A 20,748-nucleotide genomic window follows, 5' to 3' on the forward strand; every position below is an offset into this window, starting at 1 on the left:
TTCAAAAGCTGGAATTAGACCACATGGCCGCTTTACTGACAACAACAACAAAAAAACACTTGGAAGCACCACCTTTCAAGCATGCAACAAATGACACAAAATGGCGGGAGATTTGAAACATGCAAACAGCTTCATCCTGCAAGAACAATACAATACGGCCAAGTCTAGAAGCTGGAAATATTTTCCATGACAAGGCAAACAGTAAATGCTCCTTCAATGATTGATGAAATGAATGCGAGGTGCAGGATGATTTGATGTCAGAGGGCAATGAGTTCCAAACAGAAATCGCCAACAACACATGCCAGTTGCTCGCATGAATTAACCTAACCTTCATAAAAAACCGACTTTCGATTCAGTGTTTTGCAGCTGGAATGATTACAGCCACAACTGTGATCTCCTTCAACCACCAGACACCGGACAATTGAGGCAGGCTCACCAGGCTGGGTGGACGGCCGGTGAGTGGCCGAGCCGCAGGAGGCCAGGCTGGCTGTACTGCCACCCATGGAGTCGGCGTCAGCCGCTGGGTGGTTGCAGCAGGAGGTGGCAGCCGCTGGGTGGCGTTCACCTCGGACGCGCACTGAGGCGCTGCGCCTCAGCAGGCTTGGGATGCGGCTGCGGCCATCAGCCTCCATCGGGCAGCCAGCCGCCGACAGCTGTGAGGAGTCACAGAGGGAATTGCAACCAATCGACATCAAGGGGGCGACTTTGCCTGTGCGCCTAGTGCAAGGTGCATGTCTTAGCAGGCATTCTTCGTTAATGTGAACACTTTGGCTCCCAATCAAAATTGTACATAGAGCAAGTTGTGCATAATAGTAAATCATGATGAAAAACAAAAACATCATGAGATACACCACTTTCTAGTGAGATTTCCTGGCAAGTACAGTTCTTAGCAAGCAGTGGTGCCATGCCATGTGTTTATATCACCTCCTGTCACTTAACCTCTTATAAGGCACAAGCTGTATGAGTGTCTCACATGCTTAAAAATGGCAAAATTGCGCTCAGAATGGCTCTAAAAATTTAACGAGATCACTTTCATGCTATTCTGACCACTGATTCTTAAAAAAAAAAAGGGGTACACATTTAGTAAAGCAGAAATTTGAGCGAGTTAGTACGTGTTCATTTTTGCTCACATCAAATTGCACATCCGCACTAGTAAAAACACAGAGAAGACCAAGGGGGCCTATCAGCAAAAGCTTGTGATTAAGCTTGTGATTAGAATCATACTGTGCGGATATCATCAGCAAAATGCCGTGATCTTGAGACACCTCGTCAGACATGACACATGTGATAAGATGCTTTATGCTGATCTCTTTTTTAACTACGGAACTGTGCTCGCTGAATCAGTAATAAGGAAGTAATTACTCATTTGCATCCATCCAAGCGCAGCCATACGGCTACAAGGGAGCTTTCACAGAAACTTCGTAGTTAAAGAAAAATTGGTCCTGGTCCGGGGTTCGAACCCAGGACCACCGCTTCACTGGAGCAGTCGCTCTACCAACTGAGCTAACCGGGACGGCAAGCTTATGGTAGGGCGAGAGCGAATTGATCAACAACTCGAAGTGGGAACAGTGTTGGTCAAATGTTTAGGGCAATCCCCCAAAGTGGAGTAGATTTCTAATAAGGGAGTAATTACTCATTTGCATCCACCTCAGAGCAGCCATACGGCTACAAAGGAAAGATTTGCTTTGTAGCTGTAGATTGAGTTCCCACAGTAAAAAGACTGTTTCAGATTCCTCTTTAGTGCACCTTTAAGAAAAGAATGTCATTGATTCACATACGCATGACCATCTGCTAACTTCATTTGCCTGAAAACGCCTGTAATGAACATGCATATTTGCCTGCTCCGTGGTAGAAATAATGGGCCGATGAGACATTGCGTATGTCAACAATGTAGATTGCTGCCCAGACTTCCTTAGTCCTCCTTGCACTGACTGCGTACCTAAATTTGTTTGCTCGAACACAGGTGCGTATTTGCACCTTCCGCATGATCAGCTAGGTTTCCTAAGGCACTTATCCATCCACGTTTGCTGCATGGTAGTGACAGCACCATTTTTTCACATGTTCCCTGACCACGTTAGCCCTTTCTGGCGCAAATTAAAACTGTTAAATATAAAAAAAAATCATTAAAATTCAATATAAAAATTCACAGATTAGCATGTGTAGTAGGAGAACAATTCAACAAGATGAAAAAAATTAAAATTTTGTTGGTTTTTTATAAGTAAGTTTTTTTGCATGATTCCAAATGGAATCATTGGGACTTCATTAGTGCAAATGCTTAGTCGAGCGACTTCTCTGAAAAATTTAATTTAATATCAACTGCTTTGAAACAATGCTTGTCTTTGCGTAAGTGTAAGTGTGTATCACTGATCTTACCAGGAGTATGCGAGAATGACATGACAAAGAGCTTGTATCTCTGTTGTTATGTTTTCACTAAGTGAGGGCCTGTAGTAGTCATATCCAAGCGGGATCTTGAGTTGGTTGAAGACAAGCACTGGTCCTTTCGAGAGGCGGTATGTAAGAGACAGGGCGACCACATTGCCAGTATCCAGATTTCCATGCCTCGAGCTGCCAGCATCTTACTGCATTGACTAAACATTTGTAACGCAAGATTCTCAGATTGAGTCGGTGCAGAAACTTTTCAAATATTCATTCCTTGCAGTAGGGGTTCGTATCCTTGAATTCTGCTTTGTTCAGTAGTATCACACTACATCCACAAAACGAATTTTCCTGTGATGATCTTTTTGGATGCACAACATGAACTGTTCGACAAGTTGGTTGGGATAGCTGCTTTCAAGCTTCGGCGTAGTTGCGCTACCACTCGGTTCCGCATCGTCCTGTAGCTTTCAGTTTGCTGTCATGGACAATGTTCCGTAGAGGTTCAATGCTTTCGTGTTATCCTCAGTCATTGGACTCGTGCCAAGAATGCTATTTCTTCTTGATCGGATGAATAGACACCTCTACACATGTGGTGGGTTGCTCTTGAAACTTTTTTCTTTTGACATGAAAAGTGCTCGTGATGAATGTGGACTTCTTTGGAGGAAAGGACATTTACTGTTACATACAGAGTGTACAAGAAGAGATATTCGCACGACAGAAGCAGTGACAGGTAACTCAAACACAACCATGCTGCTTATTCTTCAATAGGGCCTCCGGGTCCCAGAATCATTATTATTTGCAAAATACTTTATTACTTGTAAATGTGTTTTGCCAAAAGAGTGTATTTTGAAGGAGTAACATATGAGGCTTACGTGCATTCTTCCATGTGATTAAGGAAAAATAAAAATGTTTTATTTTTTTATTTTACACGGGGCAAGGGAGGATAGCAAAGCGTATGCAGTTTCTACATCCCTTTTTCCTACCTAGGTACTAGCATATGTGAGTCAGGCAAAAGGTCGCCGATATATGTTGACGACAAGCTAAGCGTCAGAATTACAGCAAAAACAGTTTTCTAGCTCAACTGAAGACTGGTAGCCTCTAAATTTGGTGATTCCAAATGGAATAACTAAGCCTGAAAGTGTTAACAAAGCTTATTTCAATTCTTCGAAATGTGCTAAGTGCTGTCACATGGTGTTTGGCTCTGCAATGCCGATGTTGAGCCATTTCTGAGAGTCCTGAAGTATCGATGCAATCAGCGGCTTGTCGAGGCTGAGACCACATTTAATTTGAACCCATTCCCGTACTGCTTATATTGATTAAAATGTTCAATGTCGCTTGTATTCCTAGATTCCCTGGTTTGCGCCTGTGCAAAGTTCTGCTCCTATCCACCATGCCTTAAACCTGAGCAGCATTAATTCCCACGGCACTTATGTTTTTGTTTTATTCCAGCCGTGTGCTCTGTTTAAAAGGTGTTAACTTAGTGTTGTGGGCAGCAGGAAGACATCTATGAGGTTATAACAGAAAGGTTGTATTGACAGCAAATGCCTCCGTTCATTTATTTTTGAGCAACTTAATTTTGTGCAGCAAGTGATGCGTGCCACAAAGTGAGCATCCATTGCCGCTAACTGGCGTTATTGTTGTTGCAACAATAAATGCCTTGTTTGTATCAGCCAGAGTTTGGTTCCTTTGTTTCCCTCACAGCAATGTACACCATGGTCGGCGCACGCGATCACTGGGTGGGGTCGTCAGTTTGGACTGTTAGCTGCGCTTTAGCGGAGAGAACGTATTTTCCCCTCTATTCAACCCCGCATAAGACAATATGATTACGAAAAAGAGCACTAGTTGCTGTAGCTGGTATTCTTTCATGTCTTTCATCTGCCGAGCTGTTATCTCCGAAATTTCCATGCACTGCCATGTCCCTCAAGTTAATTTCTTCTTATCATAACTGTTACCATGATTTATATACCAGTGCCTGAAATATCTTGAACTGTCACTACGCTCAGGGACAGAACGACAGGCATGGGAAAAAGTTAGCTGAGCATGGAGCAGTGTTACAGCACCACTCGAGTATTGGCTCGAAGAAATCTGAGGGTATATGGTATTACTGTTGCAGTCGCATGTAAACAATCCATAGTCGATAATTTCAGCGGAAACAGCCTTACGAGAAGTTTATAAGCCACAGTGTGCCCTACTTGTAATGACTATACTACAAGGTGACAAATGACACACGTAAACAGTGACCTGTCATATGGTACTCTATGTGTTGCTTGTGCGTGTCTATAACATTAAGAACAAAATCTTTCCCTGTTTTATAGATGCAGGATTGCCTGGGTGCAACCACATACACAGCTGTGCATTCTGCACTACGAATGTGCCATCAAACAAAAGGAAGGATTTTAATTAAATTCTTGTAGTATTAAAATCAATAAGAACTCAGATGAAATGGAAACTGTCTGAATGACACTGAAGACAACACTGCAGCTTTAGTTTTTTTTTTTCCTTACATAGAACAATAGATATGCCACTGTTAATTGCAAGGACCAAACAAACTATATCTATTTATTTTTAGTTTTAGTCTTGTATTTGTCAGCAGTTTCAATATCAGCTTCCGAATAAGTGTGTGTGCCAGGTGTGTATTAAGAGACAAAAACCAGTGAGAAAGATGGAATGTGATGTACCAATTAACTCAGCCATTATGCAGTTCTACTGTCTATTAAGTTCCTTTTTGCACAGAGGGGCCGTGATTACACTTCTGCTATTGTCACAACAACTGATTATTTGTGTCCTGTATGAACCTATTCATGTTAAGTGGGGTTCAGTATCTCGAAGCTGCACATTCACTAGGAGACTCCAGAGTGGAGGGCTCCACATTAAACAGACAGTAAGGACGAACTAAAGTTATCTTGACAGGGTAGCGCATTCTAATCACAAAGAGACCACTCTCAATTTTATCTCTAATCCTTTCCCCTTCCCACATGGTACTCTACAGGGGGCGCTATTCTATCTTTTTAAGCACGGTATGGCTCCCTATCTCGTATTCTGGCATCTATCTCAAACATCAAACCCACATTCTATGGAGACGATCTTACTCTTTGGTGCACCTCTGGGTCCCATGGGACACCTTACAGCAAGGCATCGATGCAGTCACTAGTTGGCACAGTAGGCCTATCTCCCGCACCTGACAAATCCGGATTACTCCTCATTACGAAAACACACTGTCAACACCAACACAACCATCTCATCTCTCGTGTATCATCCTGGTGGATTCTTGGACTTCATATTGCCGCGTCTACAACAATAGCCGCTCGGCGGCTGTTCGGCACGCAGCTCGTGCGCCACGCGGTTCGCTGCTGAAGAAGACGAAGCTCGACGTTCCATCCTGGCCGTCTCGGTGTGCGCTGGCATCATCTCGGTGTTGGCGTTCCTCTGCCGTCTGGACGCGGCGCTACCTGTACCAACTGCTACGTGACACTGGTGGAGGTGCGGGCTCGACGTCCCATGTCCAACACCTCTTCAGGCAGCCGCTCATCGAGTCCCGACCAGCTACCCCTTGTCTGCACGCCCGTTCACCGCAGCAGCCGCCGCCTCCTGGGACTGGTCCCAGAGTTTGGTCTCCTCCCAAAAGAGGCACGCACTCATCGACCTGGTGAGCATACCACCATGGCTCAGGCTAGCGCTTCACATTTGACGCTCCAGCAACCCCGCGTGCCAGCCAGCTTCCATGGCGTCACTTTCGAAGACGTTGAAGATTGGCTTGACCAGTTTGAGCGGGTTGCCGATTTCAACCAATGGAGCCCTGCGCAGAAGCTGCGGAACGTGTATTTCGCCCTCGAAGACGGAGCCAAGATTTGGTTCGAGAACAGGGAGGCCGATCTCCAAAGCTGGGATACCTTCCGCCAGCAGGTCCGGGACACCTTTGCTAGCACGGACCGCCGGGATCGTGCGCGGCGCCTCCTGGACGCTCGCGTCCAAAAGCCTAATGAGACCGTTGCCATGTTCGCCGAGGACGTGACCCGTCTTTGTCGGCGCGCTGACCCAGATATGGCGGAATCCGCGAAGCTCCGCCACCTGATGCAAGGTGTGAAGGACCAACTCTTCGCTGGTTTGGTCCGGAATCCCCCGCAGACGGTAGCCGACTTCATCAAAGAGGCGACCGCCATTGAGCGGGCCTTGCATCAACGCTGCCGCCGAAATGACTCCTTGTGCGGAGAGCCAAGCGCCAGTGCGGCTTCTTTCAGCGTGTCCAGCGACAATGCGTCGCTGCGTGAGCTCATACGCGCTGTGGTCCGTGAAGAGCTGCAGAAACTGACCCTTGCCTCGTCTGACCCGACGGCTGCGGCTCTTACCGAGGTTGTGCGCGACGAGATTCGTCAAGCATTTTCACCGCCCCCTCAAGTCATGCCGGAGCCACGCCCCATGAGCTACGCCGCGGCTCTCCGTTCCGAGTTGCCACCTGTGCAACGCTTGCCGTACCACCCGCCGCCGCCAACCGCTCCGCCACCGTCATTGTACCAGCAGCCTCAGCGAGGACCTGCCATGCGTCCACCGGCCTGGAAGGCGGCTGTTTGGCGCACTTCTGATCAGCAGCCGCTCTGTTACCATTGCGGGGAAGCCGGCCATCTGTATCGCCGTTGCCCATACCGTGAAATCGGCCTCCGGGGTTTCCCACGTGACGCTCCTTGTCCCCGTTTCGGTGAGCGACCCCACGAAATAGAGGAGTATCTTGCTGCCCATGACACCACCTCTAACCGCCGACCCCGATCTCCGTCTCCCGCACGCGTCACGTCGCCCAGCCGCCAGGCTTTCTCAGATGGACTGCGGGGCCGGTCTCCAAGCCCGCGCCGGGGAAACTGAAAGCGGCGACCTCAGGGGGGAAGGTTGCTGACAGCGGATATAACGAAGACCCCCGAACGCCGCCGGAGCGCGATGCCGAGATCCCGATGCCGCCGCAGCACGATTCTGTGAACCCGAGTTTCCCTGACACCGATGCAGTTAGCGCCGACCTCCGCATTCACGTTGACGGGCACCCAGTGACTGCTTTAGTCGATACAGGCGCGGATTTTTCGATCATAAGCAAGCACCTCGCGGATCGCCTCAGCAAGGTAAAGACAGCCTGGGATGGACCTCAAATTCGTACTGCTGGGGGTCACCTCATGACGCCTGTCGGAAGATGCACTGCTCGAGTCACCATTGCCAATTCTGCTTTTGTTGGCACTTTTGTTGTTCTGCCGCACTGCTGCAAAGACCTGATCCTCGGAATGGACTTCTTGCGTGAGCATGGTGCCATCATAAACCTTCCTGATCGTCTGGTAACATTTTCGACCCCTGGAACGATTCCAATCGACACCGAACCACGCAGAGTGGCCCTGCGCATAATCGACGCCGATGTGACCGTCCCTCCGCGATCCTGTGCCCTCGTTACCGTCATTTGTGATGACCTGTGCAGTGCTGACGGCGTAGCAGAACAGAACACTGCGCTTGTACTCTCTCATGGGGTCTGCATCGCCAGAGGTATCGTCACGCTACGGAACGGCCTGGCAGATGTCCTTCTAACGAATTTCGGGACCGAACGGCAACCAAAGGCACTGCGGTCGCATACTTCGAGGGCATCGCCGAAATTAACGACTGCCTTGCCCTCCAGAGCGAAACGTCCAATTCTTGCACACCTCAGCTGATCCTCGACGTGAACCCAGGCTTACCCCCAGCCGATAGGGAGAGCCTAGTCGGCCTACTGCATCAGTTCCAAGACTGTTTCTCGTCTACGTCGGCAGTCAAACAGACGCCTCTCGCTAAGCACCGCATCATTACGGACTGCAGTACCCGACCAATTCGGCAAAACCCATACCGTGTCTCACTGCGGGAGCGTGAAGCCATAGCTGAACAAGTCAAAGAGATGCTGCAGGATGGTGTTATTCAGCCGTCGAGGAGCCCGTGGGCTTCGCCTGTGGTTTTGGTTAAGAAGAAGGATGGTAGTCTGCGATTTTGCGTTGACTACCGGAAGCTTAACCAGCTTACCAAGAAAGACGTCTACCCGTTACCACGCATTGACGACTCTCTTGACCGGTTGCGGCACGCGCGCTACTTTTCTTCGCTGGACTTAAAAAGTGGTTACTGGCAGATCGAAGTTGACGAGCGGGATCGCGAGAAGACAGCGTTCGTGACGCCGGATGGCCTTTATGAGTTCAAGGTCCTTCCTTTCGGTTTGTGTTCAGCTCCAGCAACATTTCAGAGAATGATGGACGCTGTTTTGTCGGGCCTGAAATGGCAGACGTGCTTGGTATACCTGGACGACGTTGTTGTATTTTCGCCAACGTTCGAAGAACACCTCCAGCGCCTCTTGACCGTGCTACAGGCTATACGATCTGCCGGCCTGACGTTGAAGCCCGAGAAATGCCACTTTGGTTATGAGGAGCTCCTTTTCCTGGGCCATGTCGTCAGCCATCGTGGAGTCCGGCCGGATCCTGCTAAAACAGCTGCCGTCGCCAACTTTCCCACTCCTTCGGACAAGAAAACGGTCCGGCGTTTTTTGGGCCTTTGCGCGTATTACCGGCGGTTCATTGCCAACTTTTCCCGACTTGCTGCACCGTTGACGCATCTTACAAGAGAGGACGTCCCGTTCACGTGGACAGAACAGCAGCAGCACGCATTTGATGAATTACGGCGACGGTTGCAAACCACGCCTGTCCTTGGTCATTTCGATTCTCGTGCGGAGACTCTCGTCCACACAGATGCCAGCAACATGGGTCTCGGTGCTGTACTCGTCCAGTGGCAGGACGGCGCTGAGCGCGTAATAGCATACGCCAGCCGCACTCTGTCTCGTGCCGAATCTAATTATTCCACGACCGAAAAAGAATGCCTTGCCGTGGTATGGGCTGTGACAAAATTTCGACCTTACCTGTACGGCCGACATTTTCAAGTTGTAACCGACCACCACTCTCTCTGCTGGTTGACGAACTTACGGGATCCCTCTGGCCGCCTTGCGCGTTGGAGCTTACGCCTTCAGGAGTTTGACATGTCCATCGTCTATAAATCAGGGCGCCAGCACAACGATGCGGACTGCTTGTCCAGATATCCAGTCGAGGCTGCGTGCGACGACGACGAACCGGACTTTCCTCTCATCGCAGCCGTAGACGCAGCGACTATTTCCAGTCAGCAACGTGAGGACCCGGCGCTGAAACCTCTCATCGACTTCCTGGAAGCACGTACCGAGGAGGTTCCCCAGCCCTTCGCAAGAACCCAGTCCTCCTTTTGTCTGCGCAACAACGTGCTGTACAAAGCCAACTTTTCTCCAACCGGAAGCGACTACCTCCTCGTCGTTCCAGCGAATCTCCGTGCAGAAATCTTGCAGGCGTGTCACGACGAGCCCACCGCAGGTCACCTCGGCTACGCCCGCACTCTGGCTCGGATCAAAAAGAGCTATTACTGGCCTAAGCTTGCGGCGACTGTACGACACTATGTGCGCACGTGCCGTAATTGTCAACGACGAAAAACACCCCCTGTCAAGCCAGCTGGACTTTTACATCCCGTTCAAGTGCCCAGACTCCCGTTTGAGCAAGTTGGCATGGACCTTCTCGGCCCTTTTCCAACTTCATCTTCGGGAAACCGGTGGATTATCGTCGCTACTGATTACCTTACGCGCTACGCTGAAACCAAGGCCCTCCAGCGCGGCACAGCAGCCGAGGCTGCGAAATTTTTCGTGGAACGCATCGTCCTCCGGCATGGCGCTCCAGAACTAATTATCACGGATAGAGGCACCGCTTTCACTGCCAAACTCTTGGAATCCCTCATGCGGCTGAGTGGCACTACTCACAGGAAAACAACAGCCTACCATCCCCAGACGAATGGCCTGACCGAGCGCCTCAACAAAACTCTCGTCGACATGCTGTCCATGTATGTTGACGTTGAGCATCGATCTTGGGACAATATCCTGCCATATATTACTTTCGCGTATAACACGGCTCAACAGGAAACCACGCGGAGGACGCCCTTCTGTCTGTTGTACGGCCGCGAAGTGTCGACAATGTTGGAAGCAATGCTGCCCCATGATGGCCGCGACCCCGACGTTGGCGCCGAGGAGTTCACGCTTCGCGCAGAAGAAGCTCGACAACTTGCAAGAGTGCGCATCCTGAACCAACAAGACCGTGACGCCCGACGTTACAACCGCCGCCACAGACTGATGACGTTCGCCCCGGACGACAAAGTGTGGGTATGGACCCCCATTCGACGCCGTGGCCTTTCCGAAAAACTGCTCAAGCAGTATTTCGGCCCCTACCGAGTTCTCCGTCAGCTAAGCGACGTAACCTATGAAGTCCTCCCTGATGGGGCTTCCCGGACTACTCGCCGTCAGCAGAGACCAGAGATTGTTCATGTAGTGCGGATGAAGCCCTATTTTTCGCGAGACATTCAGTGACTCAGTGCTGTGCGTTACTCTCTTTTTTTTTTGTTTCTTTCTCCCTATTTTCTTCTTAAAGCATCGGGCCGATGCTCTTTCCGAGAGGGAGGGTAATGCCGCGTCTACAACAATAGCCGCTCGGCGGCTGTTCGGCACGCAGCTCGTGCGCCACGCGGTTCGCTGCTGAAGAAGACGAAGCTCGACGTTCCATCCTGGCCGTCTCGGTGTGCGCTGGCATCATCTCGGTGTTGGCGTTCCTCTGCCGTCTGGACGCGGCGCTACCTGTACCAACTGCTACGTGACAATATCCATAAGTCACCTAATCACGCCAATGCTGTGACCACCGCTAAAGTCTGCCATCAACTTATGTAGCCATCTAGTCCACCACATTGTCATTGAGCATGCCGAGCTACGCTAGGGTCAATCAGGCAGCTAGTCCATGCATTAGACCTCAGCGAAATTCTCCATACAGTTCCATCTCTAACACTAACCTATCACCAAAGACATCAGATTGAGGTCGTGCTGCACAGTACATTCTACAAGACTGCCCTTAATGTTTCCATCCTAAATGGAGCTTAAGCTAGAAAAGACCAAAGAAACAAAAAATAAATGGTTTCACAAGTAAAATGTGTGTACTGACACTGATTTTTGGGCACGGATCCCAGGGACTAGGCTACACTTACATTTACTTCAAAACGGTGGCAACTCGACCTTTTCGATAAGGATGTCCTCACAAGTTTGAATCGACTGGCGGGAAGATTTTTAAAACCACTTTTCCAGCCGATTAATGCGTATTTTGCTGCCGGACAAACATTATCATAGCCAGAGGACCAATATTTACTCAGAATAATAACTGCATGGAGCTGCCCCCCCCCCCCCCCCCAGTCCCCATTTGATTTTGATCACCTGGGGTTCTCTAGACAGCATTGACATTGCGATGCACATGGGCTTTGTGACATAGCACCGGGCCTGTTGAGATAGGTTCAACAGGTTCAGAAACTGAAACCACGTTAGAAAAAAGAAACCTTAATTCAAAGTTAGTTACAGTAAAACTGAAGGTTACTCTGAGATAAATGATATGACTGACTGTGTCAGCACTATTTTAAAATCTAAAATAGATTAAGAAGTGCACACACTTTCAAGCAAAAGGCTAACAGAAAACAACAGTGTTAAAACATCGTCAAGTCTGAAACAGCCGAAATTCTCTACAGATTTGGTACCACAGTAACTTTTTACTTAGCAATACGTTTTGTACCAATCATAGATGTAGACAACAAAAGAGACTGCAGTGATTTATGCTATCCGAGACAATAAATGACTACAGAGTGACACTAGGAGGTGAGCACATGGTAGCTTGCTCTAATTGCACTGTGATCGCACGTGTGGCTAGCTGTTGCTTAATTAGCATAAAGCCCACAGCATGCATCAATTTCAAGGAGCACGTAACATACATAACGAATCCCTCTTTTCTCTTCCCGCGTCTTTCGAAAGAGTGACATTCATGCAGTGCCAAGAGGAGTACTTTAGTGACACTTGCCACATAATACGCTCACCTCGAAGAAAGATTTTGCAAAATCACTTCACTCATCTCAACCCACTTCATTAGTTCTGGTGCTTCTGGAACTGTGTCTAAAAACGAGAGTGCCGGCGCGCCACAAAATATATAAAGTATACCTGCTAAAAAGCAGTTTCTATAAGTTCACAATAAGAGTGCTGACATATACATCCTGTTTTGCTTGACAATCATCAGTTGTACTGCTTCATGCATCTCTCCACATGTTTAATACAATTCCAGATTGCTTTCATCTACCAAAAAGATAGATCTGCACCAGTCCAAGGAGTGCAGCACTTTCGCATTCATTTTGCAAAAGTGCCAGCCTAGTGCAGCACGAGTTCTTGGCTGGCTTGCACTCTCCCAAGAGGAAGTGTAGCTGTAGTGCAGCAATATGGCGCCGCCTATGTGTAGGTCAGAGACGCGAAGAAGACATGACACTAGTCTCTAAATGAAACGATGACAGTGTTCTTCCTTGAAAGGGGGAGGTGGGTAGCTGTTCATGGCATCATAATTGTAAACCTAAGCAGTCAAGTAGAGCTGCCTCATGGGCGGCACTTCAGAGCATAGTCATAAATCACCTGCGCACACACATGCATTGACTTTTTTCTATGAAACGACTATTTCTTGGGGCTGGTTCATAGCAGCACTTCCTTGAGATTTCCTTTTGAAAAATTCTTAATGTGGTTTGGGATTTTGGCGCCCAGTGATGTCGGCAGCGCGCAGTTGGTTGCAATTTGGTAGCATCGCCAAGGCTAGCAGACGACCAGGCCTGCACTCGACCATTTGTTTTGGAAGCAGCCACTGTTAAGGTGCACTTGAATTGATGCTGCACACTGGCGGCAACGCCGCGGAATTCCACGGAACTAGTGCAGCGAGTGCAGCCAAATCGAAGATACCTGATGTGTACGAGTGCTCAAGTAATGAAGAAATAATCTCGGTCTAAATTTGCATATGCTGCTAATACATATATATAGAGAGTACATATCAGGCTTACCAAATGCCATATATACCAATAAGTCAACACAAAGAATCATGGGAAAATCGTCTGCCACTTACTTTCAGTTCCAGTTCTCTCCGTTTCTTTGCCTCTTGAATAGCAGTCTGCGTGCAGCCAGCACCATTTACCCACTATTTTATTTGTGCTGCGACATTGCTCATCATCATCGTAAGATTAGCGCCTGCTGTGTATGTACTCTGAGCGCAGAAACTGACAAGCCCGTAAGGTAAGTGTGTTCTGTCATGGTTAGTATGCTGGCGTAGGCTGGCTGTTTATTGTATGTGCTGCAGTCAGAGTCACCGTGCGTTTGAACTAGTTTAACTCATCGGCTGTTATGTATTTGTCTTTTTTACTGCACTGTACAGTGCTGAAACCTGTACAGTTAAGCAGCTAACGAAAGATTTATTACGGCGAAAGCCTTTAAGCGCTCATACTCTCGTGGCCATGACTGTCCGCCCCTTACATCTGAAGTGAGTCGTAACTAGTCATTACTAGTCACAAGTCATGACTAAATAGTCATTAACCAGTCATGACTAGTTAGCCATGACTAGTTAGTCATTAACCGGTCATGACTGGTCAGCCATCATTAGTCATTAACCAGTAATGACTAGTTAGTAATGCCTGGTTAGTCATGACTAGTTAGTCATTAACCAGTCATTACTAGTTGGTCATGGCTGGTTAGTCATTAACCAATCATAACTAGTTAGTCAAGGGTCATGACTAATTAGTCATGACTAGCCGATCCAAGTCACCCCATAGCCGCCTCTTGTGTGCCTACAGCCATGCACCCAAAGTTGCGTGGAAAGGCTTTCGCCTCGCACACTTTAGGTCATCAAAGTGCCCCCTGAATTTTTTTCCTGCCAACATGTAAGGGCTGTCAGTACACTAGCAAACAACCCATGCATGCCACTGTATGCATAGTGTGTCTCAACACACCTCACTGAATACTCATTTTGGTGGTTGCATTTCGTAAGAAAACATTCTACACAGCAGGGCAGAGTCGACGTCGTGTTGGCCTTGCAACGATGCAGAACAATCAGCGATGTTTCAGTACAAATAAATTTGTAGAATAAGCGATATTAACACAGTGACTGCCATGAAGAAAGCAAGCAGGGGGAGAAAGATGGAACCAGAAGTAGCAGCAGCAGACGACTTTCCCATTATCCTCTCCACTGACTACGGAAACTATCTGGAAACGCACCTCACCCATTCCAATATCAGCCACCCAAGCAGCCCCCAAAGTATGCATCCACAGTGCAGCGAAAATGATACAACACGACAATAACACAGGAAAATAAAAGAGGAACCACCGGCAACTGCACTAATCAGATGGGGAACGCCTGCCTGATTTGGAAACTGAGAAAGGATGCAGAGACAGAAGAAAGAAATGAAATGAGATGTTATACATGGCAACTGATGAAGAACTTATCATTGTCTAAGCAGTTGGGGTCATGGAACAGGAAATTGGACCCTGAAAAAACGAACCTAACAAAGCTTGATCGTTTTTCAAAATTCTTGCGCTCAATATTTAACAAGGACCCTGCAGAACACACTGGGGGTGGTCCTTCCTTCTTGACAGCTTAAATGCATGCAAGTGATTTTTTTTAGTCACTATACATGCATAATATGTCATATGAATGTCATATGACACATGTCATGATTTGTGAAGGTCATACACTTGCAAATCACAGCATACTTAGAAAAGCATAACATAATCTTCAAATATCATCACAGCTTTCACACAGCACATTCATACGATGAGCACCTAGCTGGATTTACTAATTATACCTGCTTCCGTGTATTGACGTTGGCAACCAGGTCGACGCCATGCATGTTCTTGGATTTTTCTAAAGCTTTTGACTGCGTTCCTAACAACAGACTACTACTGAAACTAAAGCATCTTAACATTCACGCACAATTTATTGCATGGATAAAATATTTCTTGTCTTTTTGAAGCCAATTTATTCTGGTTACATATGGCGTTCTACAAGAGAGCGTGCTTGGTCCTTTGCTTTTTCCAGTGTATATTAATGATTTGCCTCACTGCATGTTGCAGATGACTACGTTACTCACCTTAAAATTTCAAATGACACTGACAATGAAGTGCTATAATCAGACCTGAACGCAATAAATATGTGGTGTTCATACAGACAAACAACCCTAAAACATACTAAAACTAAGTGTTAGTCATGTACACATTCCTCTTCCCATATTCTAACCTTGCACTTTATAGATAACAATATATTGTCGAACTTCATACCATGTACACATGCCTAGGAATCAATTCTCAGTTGGATCTAACATGGCATCATCACATCAACATTACTCTAGCATTTGCTAACCGCTCATTCGGAATCATCAAACACACTAAAGCAAGCGCCTTCACACTTAAAATCGGTTTTGGTCCCAAAGCGACTCAGGCTAGGGATACCGGAGTGATGGGCTACAGGAATTTCGACCATCTGGGGTTCTTTAAACATGCATTGACATCGCACAGAACACGGGCCTCAAAATTTAGCCTCCATCGAAATTCGACCGCCGCGGCCCGGATCAAACCATGTCTTTTGGGTCAGCAGCCGGGCGCCATAACCACTGAGCCACCGTGGCGGCCACACTTAAAATTGCATAACCGTACTAGTCAGACCTAAAATTGAATATGCACGTGCTGTCTAGGACCCAAGACAGGACTATATCGTACGTACCGTTGATAACCTTGCAAACCCATGCTGCTAGTTTCATTTTTTCAAACTGTTCCCTGTACTCCAATATTACATCTTTAAAAGATAACGCTAAACTGGTCTCCTATCACTGTGACAAAAACATGCTCACCTATCACTCTTTCATGAACTTTATCATCACAATCATTTGCACGACAACTTCTTTTCAGTCACCCTTTGTCATTTTCCCTCAGCTCTTTACTCGCTACCATTTATAACCAAAACCATAGTTGTTGACTGGAACAGCCTACCATCACATATTGCTACTGAAGTTCATGTCGATAAATTTCATCAAATGATGTGTACAATCAGAATGTGATCTTCCTGTGCACCATTAAAATTCGCTTTTTGGGGTTAGTTATTTTGTTTTGTGCTCCCTCTACTACCCTTGCTGTCCTTCCGATTTTGTTTTCCAATTTTTCTCGTTTTGTGTTGCTTTTGATTGATTGTAATACATTTTATTCGCCAGAAAGAGCTTGGTGCTAAGAGACCGCGTTAAGTGTCGCGAGTACATAGCGTAAAACACGTTTTTGGGCAAGTTGGTAACATTCTTGATTCATATTGCAGCGAAGAAGCACAAACACACATAGAACACAGCGTTCGTCCGTGTTTTTTGCGTGTTCCTTCTACGTGTGTTTGTGCTTCTTCGTTGCAATATGAATCAAGAGTACATAGCCCTCGATGACTTTGGCAGCCCACTGCACCACCGGAACTTGGGACCTGCGGTCAGAGCTAGCCAGCACGGTCTCCCACCGCTCGAGAGAAGGAGCGGTAACTAGGTCACGCAGGGGTGGCGCTATTCTGAAATCCTACAGAATTCTATTCTGGCGCTATTCTGAAATCGTAGTCGGCTCGTTGGCCGCAGTGTTTACAATTGGGTTGTGTTGATCGGGGTAAATGTGCACGAGAAGTGATCGGGTGCGCATCGATCTGAAAATCTTTCCCAGCTCAACTGGTTTATGGAACAATTCCCAGCTGGTTCCAGTTGGAACAAAGTGGAACCCAGTTGGTTCCAGCTGGAATAAGCTGGGAATTGTTCCATAAACCAGTTGAGCTGGGAAAGATTTTCACCTTGTAGACGATGCCAAGTAACCTCTTGTTCTTTAGTCAGGCATTTGTGCAGAGGGGGAAAAGTATTCCGAATGCTAGGTGTTTGAATTTTCCCGCTTTTTCCCAATATTTTTCTCTTTTGTTTTTGTTAGAACTTTGATCCTACTTCAAATATCGGTGCACAGCCTGCGTATTTGGTGTTTTTTACTATTTTCTTGCTGCATTTAGAATTTTCACAGATTGCTATTACAGTGTGTTTCTTGTGTTCCCTCACGTGTAATACTTCTGGAGGGCCTTTCGGGTATTACACTTAGCCATGCGTCCACAACACGCTCAATGTAAGGTGAAACCGGACGCAGCGCTGCATTTCTTTTAATACCGCTGATGAAGAAATGCGGATGAAGCAATTAAGACAACCACAGAACATGACGCGGACCACTCACGCCGGCCTCGATCACAAGTGCAGTGCACCACTGTGCCAATGAATCGAATTAACGCCATGAATCCAGTGGCATACATATATATATATGTGTGTGTGTGTGTGTGTGTGCGTGTGTGTGTGAAAAGTGATTTCTTGGCAGCTGATCAATCAATATCAGATAGTCACCAGAAATTGAAAAACATAACTGGATTTAATTCACGTTCCGGCTGGAGGGCCAGCCTTTTTTGGCCCTCCAGCCGGAACGTCGTGAATTAAATTAATCCTGTTGTTTTTAAATTTCTGGTGACTATATATATATAATGACAGAAGCCAACAGCTACAGAAACCACGGGAACACAGGTAGGGATTTTTTTGTAATATTTATCTACTTTGTGGTGTTGATCAATGGAGAATATTACTGAATATGTTATTGTTTACATGCTGCCGGTGGGAACCCACGACCTCCGAATATATATATATATATATATATAATCAATTGGCTTTAAGCGATGACATATTCAGCAATATTCTAAATTGATCAACACCACAAAATAAATTAATTAAAAAATAAATAAATAAAAAAAATCCCCTGTGCCCCTTGGTTTCTGTGGCTGTTGGCTTCTGTCATATTTACAACGAGCCCCTCATTCCCCTTCCTTGTTTGCTTAATTGCTTAGCGAGGGCCTCGATTCTGGCAGCCTTGATGCCATAGGAAGCACAAGAGGGTTCTCACACAGCTTCCACCCTCTCCGTTCGATGACGTTCTACGTCACACCTGCGGTAACTCAGGACGTTCTACGTCCGCCGCTTATGAACGTGGGTGGCGCTGATGAACACTCTCAAGGTTAGGTTACTTGTAAACATAAATACCCCCGAAAGCAGAAGGTTTGACAGCCGTCGCCGTAGCTCAGAGGTAGAGCACCGGACGCATAATTCGGAGGTCGTGGGTTCGGATCCCACCGGCGGCATGTGGCTGTTTTTTCTTCTGCTTTTCTAATCAATTGGCTTTAACCGATGACATATTCAGTAATATTCTAAATTGATCAACACCACAAAATAAATAAATTAATTAAAAAAATAAATAAATACAAAAAAAATCCCCTGTGCCCCTTGGTTTCTGTGGCTGTTGGCTTCTGTCATATATATATATATATGTTGCGAAAGCATGGAGTACTTGACTGCTTACAAGAGTATATAGCGAAGTATACGCTTCGTTAAAGGAAACATATTTATTCTACTCGACGTTTCGATCGGAAGACCGATCTTCAGGAAGAAGATCGGTCTTCCGATCGAAACGTCGAGTAGAATAAATATGTTTCCTTTAACGAAGCGTATACTTCGCTATATATATATATATAATTTGAATGCAACTGTACAAACGTACGTCGCTCTCAAAATACATGTGTGCTCCGAGATACGATCGCGAGTCGCCGCGCAAGCTTTCATCTCGGGCCAAAGATCAAGTTAAAATGACTTTCCGTGCGGCTGACATATCTGGGTCACCGAAAACGTAGGGCACCGACCGACCAGGTAGCTTAACAGATATCTCGTCCTTCCGAAACAAAACGCGAAACATCATGCAGACTGATGCGCCGAAAATGAACGCGTGTTCTGTCACACGTTAACAAAAATTACAGGCGTCTACGCAACACAGCGCGTGTAAGTATAATGAATGAAAGAAACGGAGCGCGGATCGGCGCGATCCGTTGTCAAGAGGGGGGAAGAAACAAAAGAAAAACCCGGGCACGCTGCAGCAAGACCTCCTCAGACCGAGGCCAACCGAGAAGAATGATCGCGAGGCAAAAAGCAAAAAGTGGGGCAGGCCCCGGCGAAACAACCAAACCGCAAGGGCGGAGAGACACTGGGATCGGCGGCCCGCGACTGAGCATATTGTGTGGGAAAGCGACCGTAGTACCACTTTGGCAGTTTAATACCAAAACAGCTCTTCCTGACCAGCGTGTCCCCGATCCGCGACAAAGTGGCCACCACAGCACGAACGACCTGTTGTTACGCTTCGGAAAAAACAGTGCCTCGGTGGCGAGAGATAGGGGGGAGAAAGATGCCCGACGCTTTCGAAACCACCGGCAAGAAGCGGAAAGGCTCACCTTCTCGGAAGGCTCCTCGTATGGGCGATCTTTAGAGCGGGACATCGAGCAAGTCGCAGGACATCGAGCCAACGGACGATGCGGAAACAACGGGACGACGGCTCGGCCGAAGGCAACGCTTGGCTGAAGCAGCTGAACGCTCCGAGCGTGGCTCCGAGCAAACGGAAAGTGACTGCACTCGAAACGAAACAAGAGCTAAGATGAGCGCCGATGGCCACTGCTAGATGGAGCCACCTGTCACTGCCTGCAGTCGGCGAAGCCAGCCACCGCCAGCCACCGTGGAAATATAGTGGAAAGTTCAACTTCCCTGAAAGACTCAACTTTTCTGCAACAGCAGCTACCGATGACCTCAAAGAGCCGACGCTTGTAGTGTGGCCTGAACTTTAGGCCTTGCGGAACCGCTCATAATGACAACGGACAGAAAGAGAGCATTCATTTTGGCAAGAGCGAGACGACTGTGGCCGTCGAGGCCACGCGATACGCAGCGTATGCTTCAGCCGGTCTTTTTACTGTTCAAAAAATAAAACATTTCCTAACTGTCTAACAGAAAGCGTAGGGTACATGAATTATTGAGCTGAGAGTGAAAATATCCTATTGAAATCAAGACGAGAACAGCATTGCAGATGAAGGCAGGCATGCGTGCAACAGCGCGCGCGAGATGCAAGACGCGGGGACGGGTTGCGACCATGGAAGGTTGGTTGTTATCAAGGTTGCGACGACCTGTGGCGACGCTGAGGAGGTCGCACAGGTCGCGCATGCAGACCCAACCACAGAAACGAGCATCAGTAATCTCGGAGGCCATGGCCCGACACACCATATCCGAAACTTGTCGAGAGAGGGCACCACCCTTCCTAGAACGCTTATGCAACGTTGCTTGTATGGGCGCATGGGCGCCTCCATGGAGGCGCCTCCAACATATCGAACTCGACGAAACCGGCAGCCAGCCGGCAGCCAAACCGTATGCTACGAACCAGTCAGCTGCTGATTTAACAGGTGCAGCATTGTGTGTAATGCGATATACAGCAGTGTTGCTCTGGAAACCACTAAGTGACACATGTCCTTTGCGGCTTAATTCTGTCGTGCCCATGTCATTTCAACCAGACCAGAACAACAGAAGAATTAGCAGAGAAAACTC

General features: G+C 47.4%; 1 protein-coding gene and 2 non-coding genes across 6 annotated transcripts in view; 1 reads left to right on the top strand and 2 right to left on the bottom strand.

Annotated features, from left to right (window-relative positions):
- LOC149325275 (uncharacterized) overlaps positions 1–20,066 on the bottom strand; it is a 45,695-nt gene extending 25,629 nt beyond the window's left edge. For all 4 annotated transcript variants that reach the window (XR_016286426.1, XM_089563905.1, XM_089563904.1 and 1 more), the window contains exons 1-2: positions 19,614–20,066; positions 437–653 (exon numbers count right to left, since the gene is read on the bottom strand). Coding sequence is in view for 3 of the 4 variants with exons in the window: in XM_089563905.1 (XP_089420031.1) it covers positions 437–653; positions 19,614–19,658 (262 nt within the window). In the remaining variant the exon portion in view is untranslated. The remainder of the gene's footprint in view (positions 1–436; positions 654–19,613) is intronic.
- On the bottom strand, positions 1,440–1,513 carry TRNAT-AGU (transfer RNA threonine (anticodon AGU)). The gene has a single exon. It is a non-coding gene; the product is annotated as a tRNA-Thr (tRNA).
- On the top strand, positions 18,405–18,476 carry TRNAM-CAU (transfer RNA methionine (anticodon CAU)). The gene has a single exon. It is a non-coding gene; the product is annotated as a tRNA-Met (tRNA).
- Positions 20,067–20,748: the final 682 nt, after the last annotated feature.

Source organism: Amblyomma mixtum, chromosome 10 (genome assembly GCF_055824585.1).
Source record: "Amblyomma mixtum isolate Tamu chromosome 10, ASM5582458v1, whole genome shotgun sequence".
Classification (NCBI taxonomy): domain Eukaryota; kingdom Metazoa; phylum Arthropoda; class Arachnida; order Ixodida; family Ixodidae; genus Amblyomma; species Amblyomma mixtum.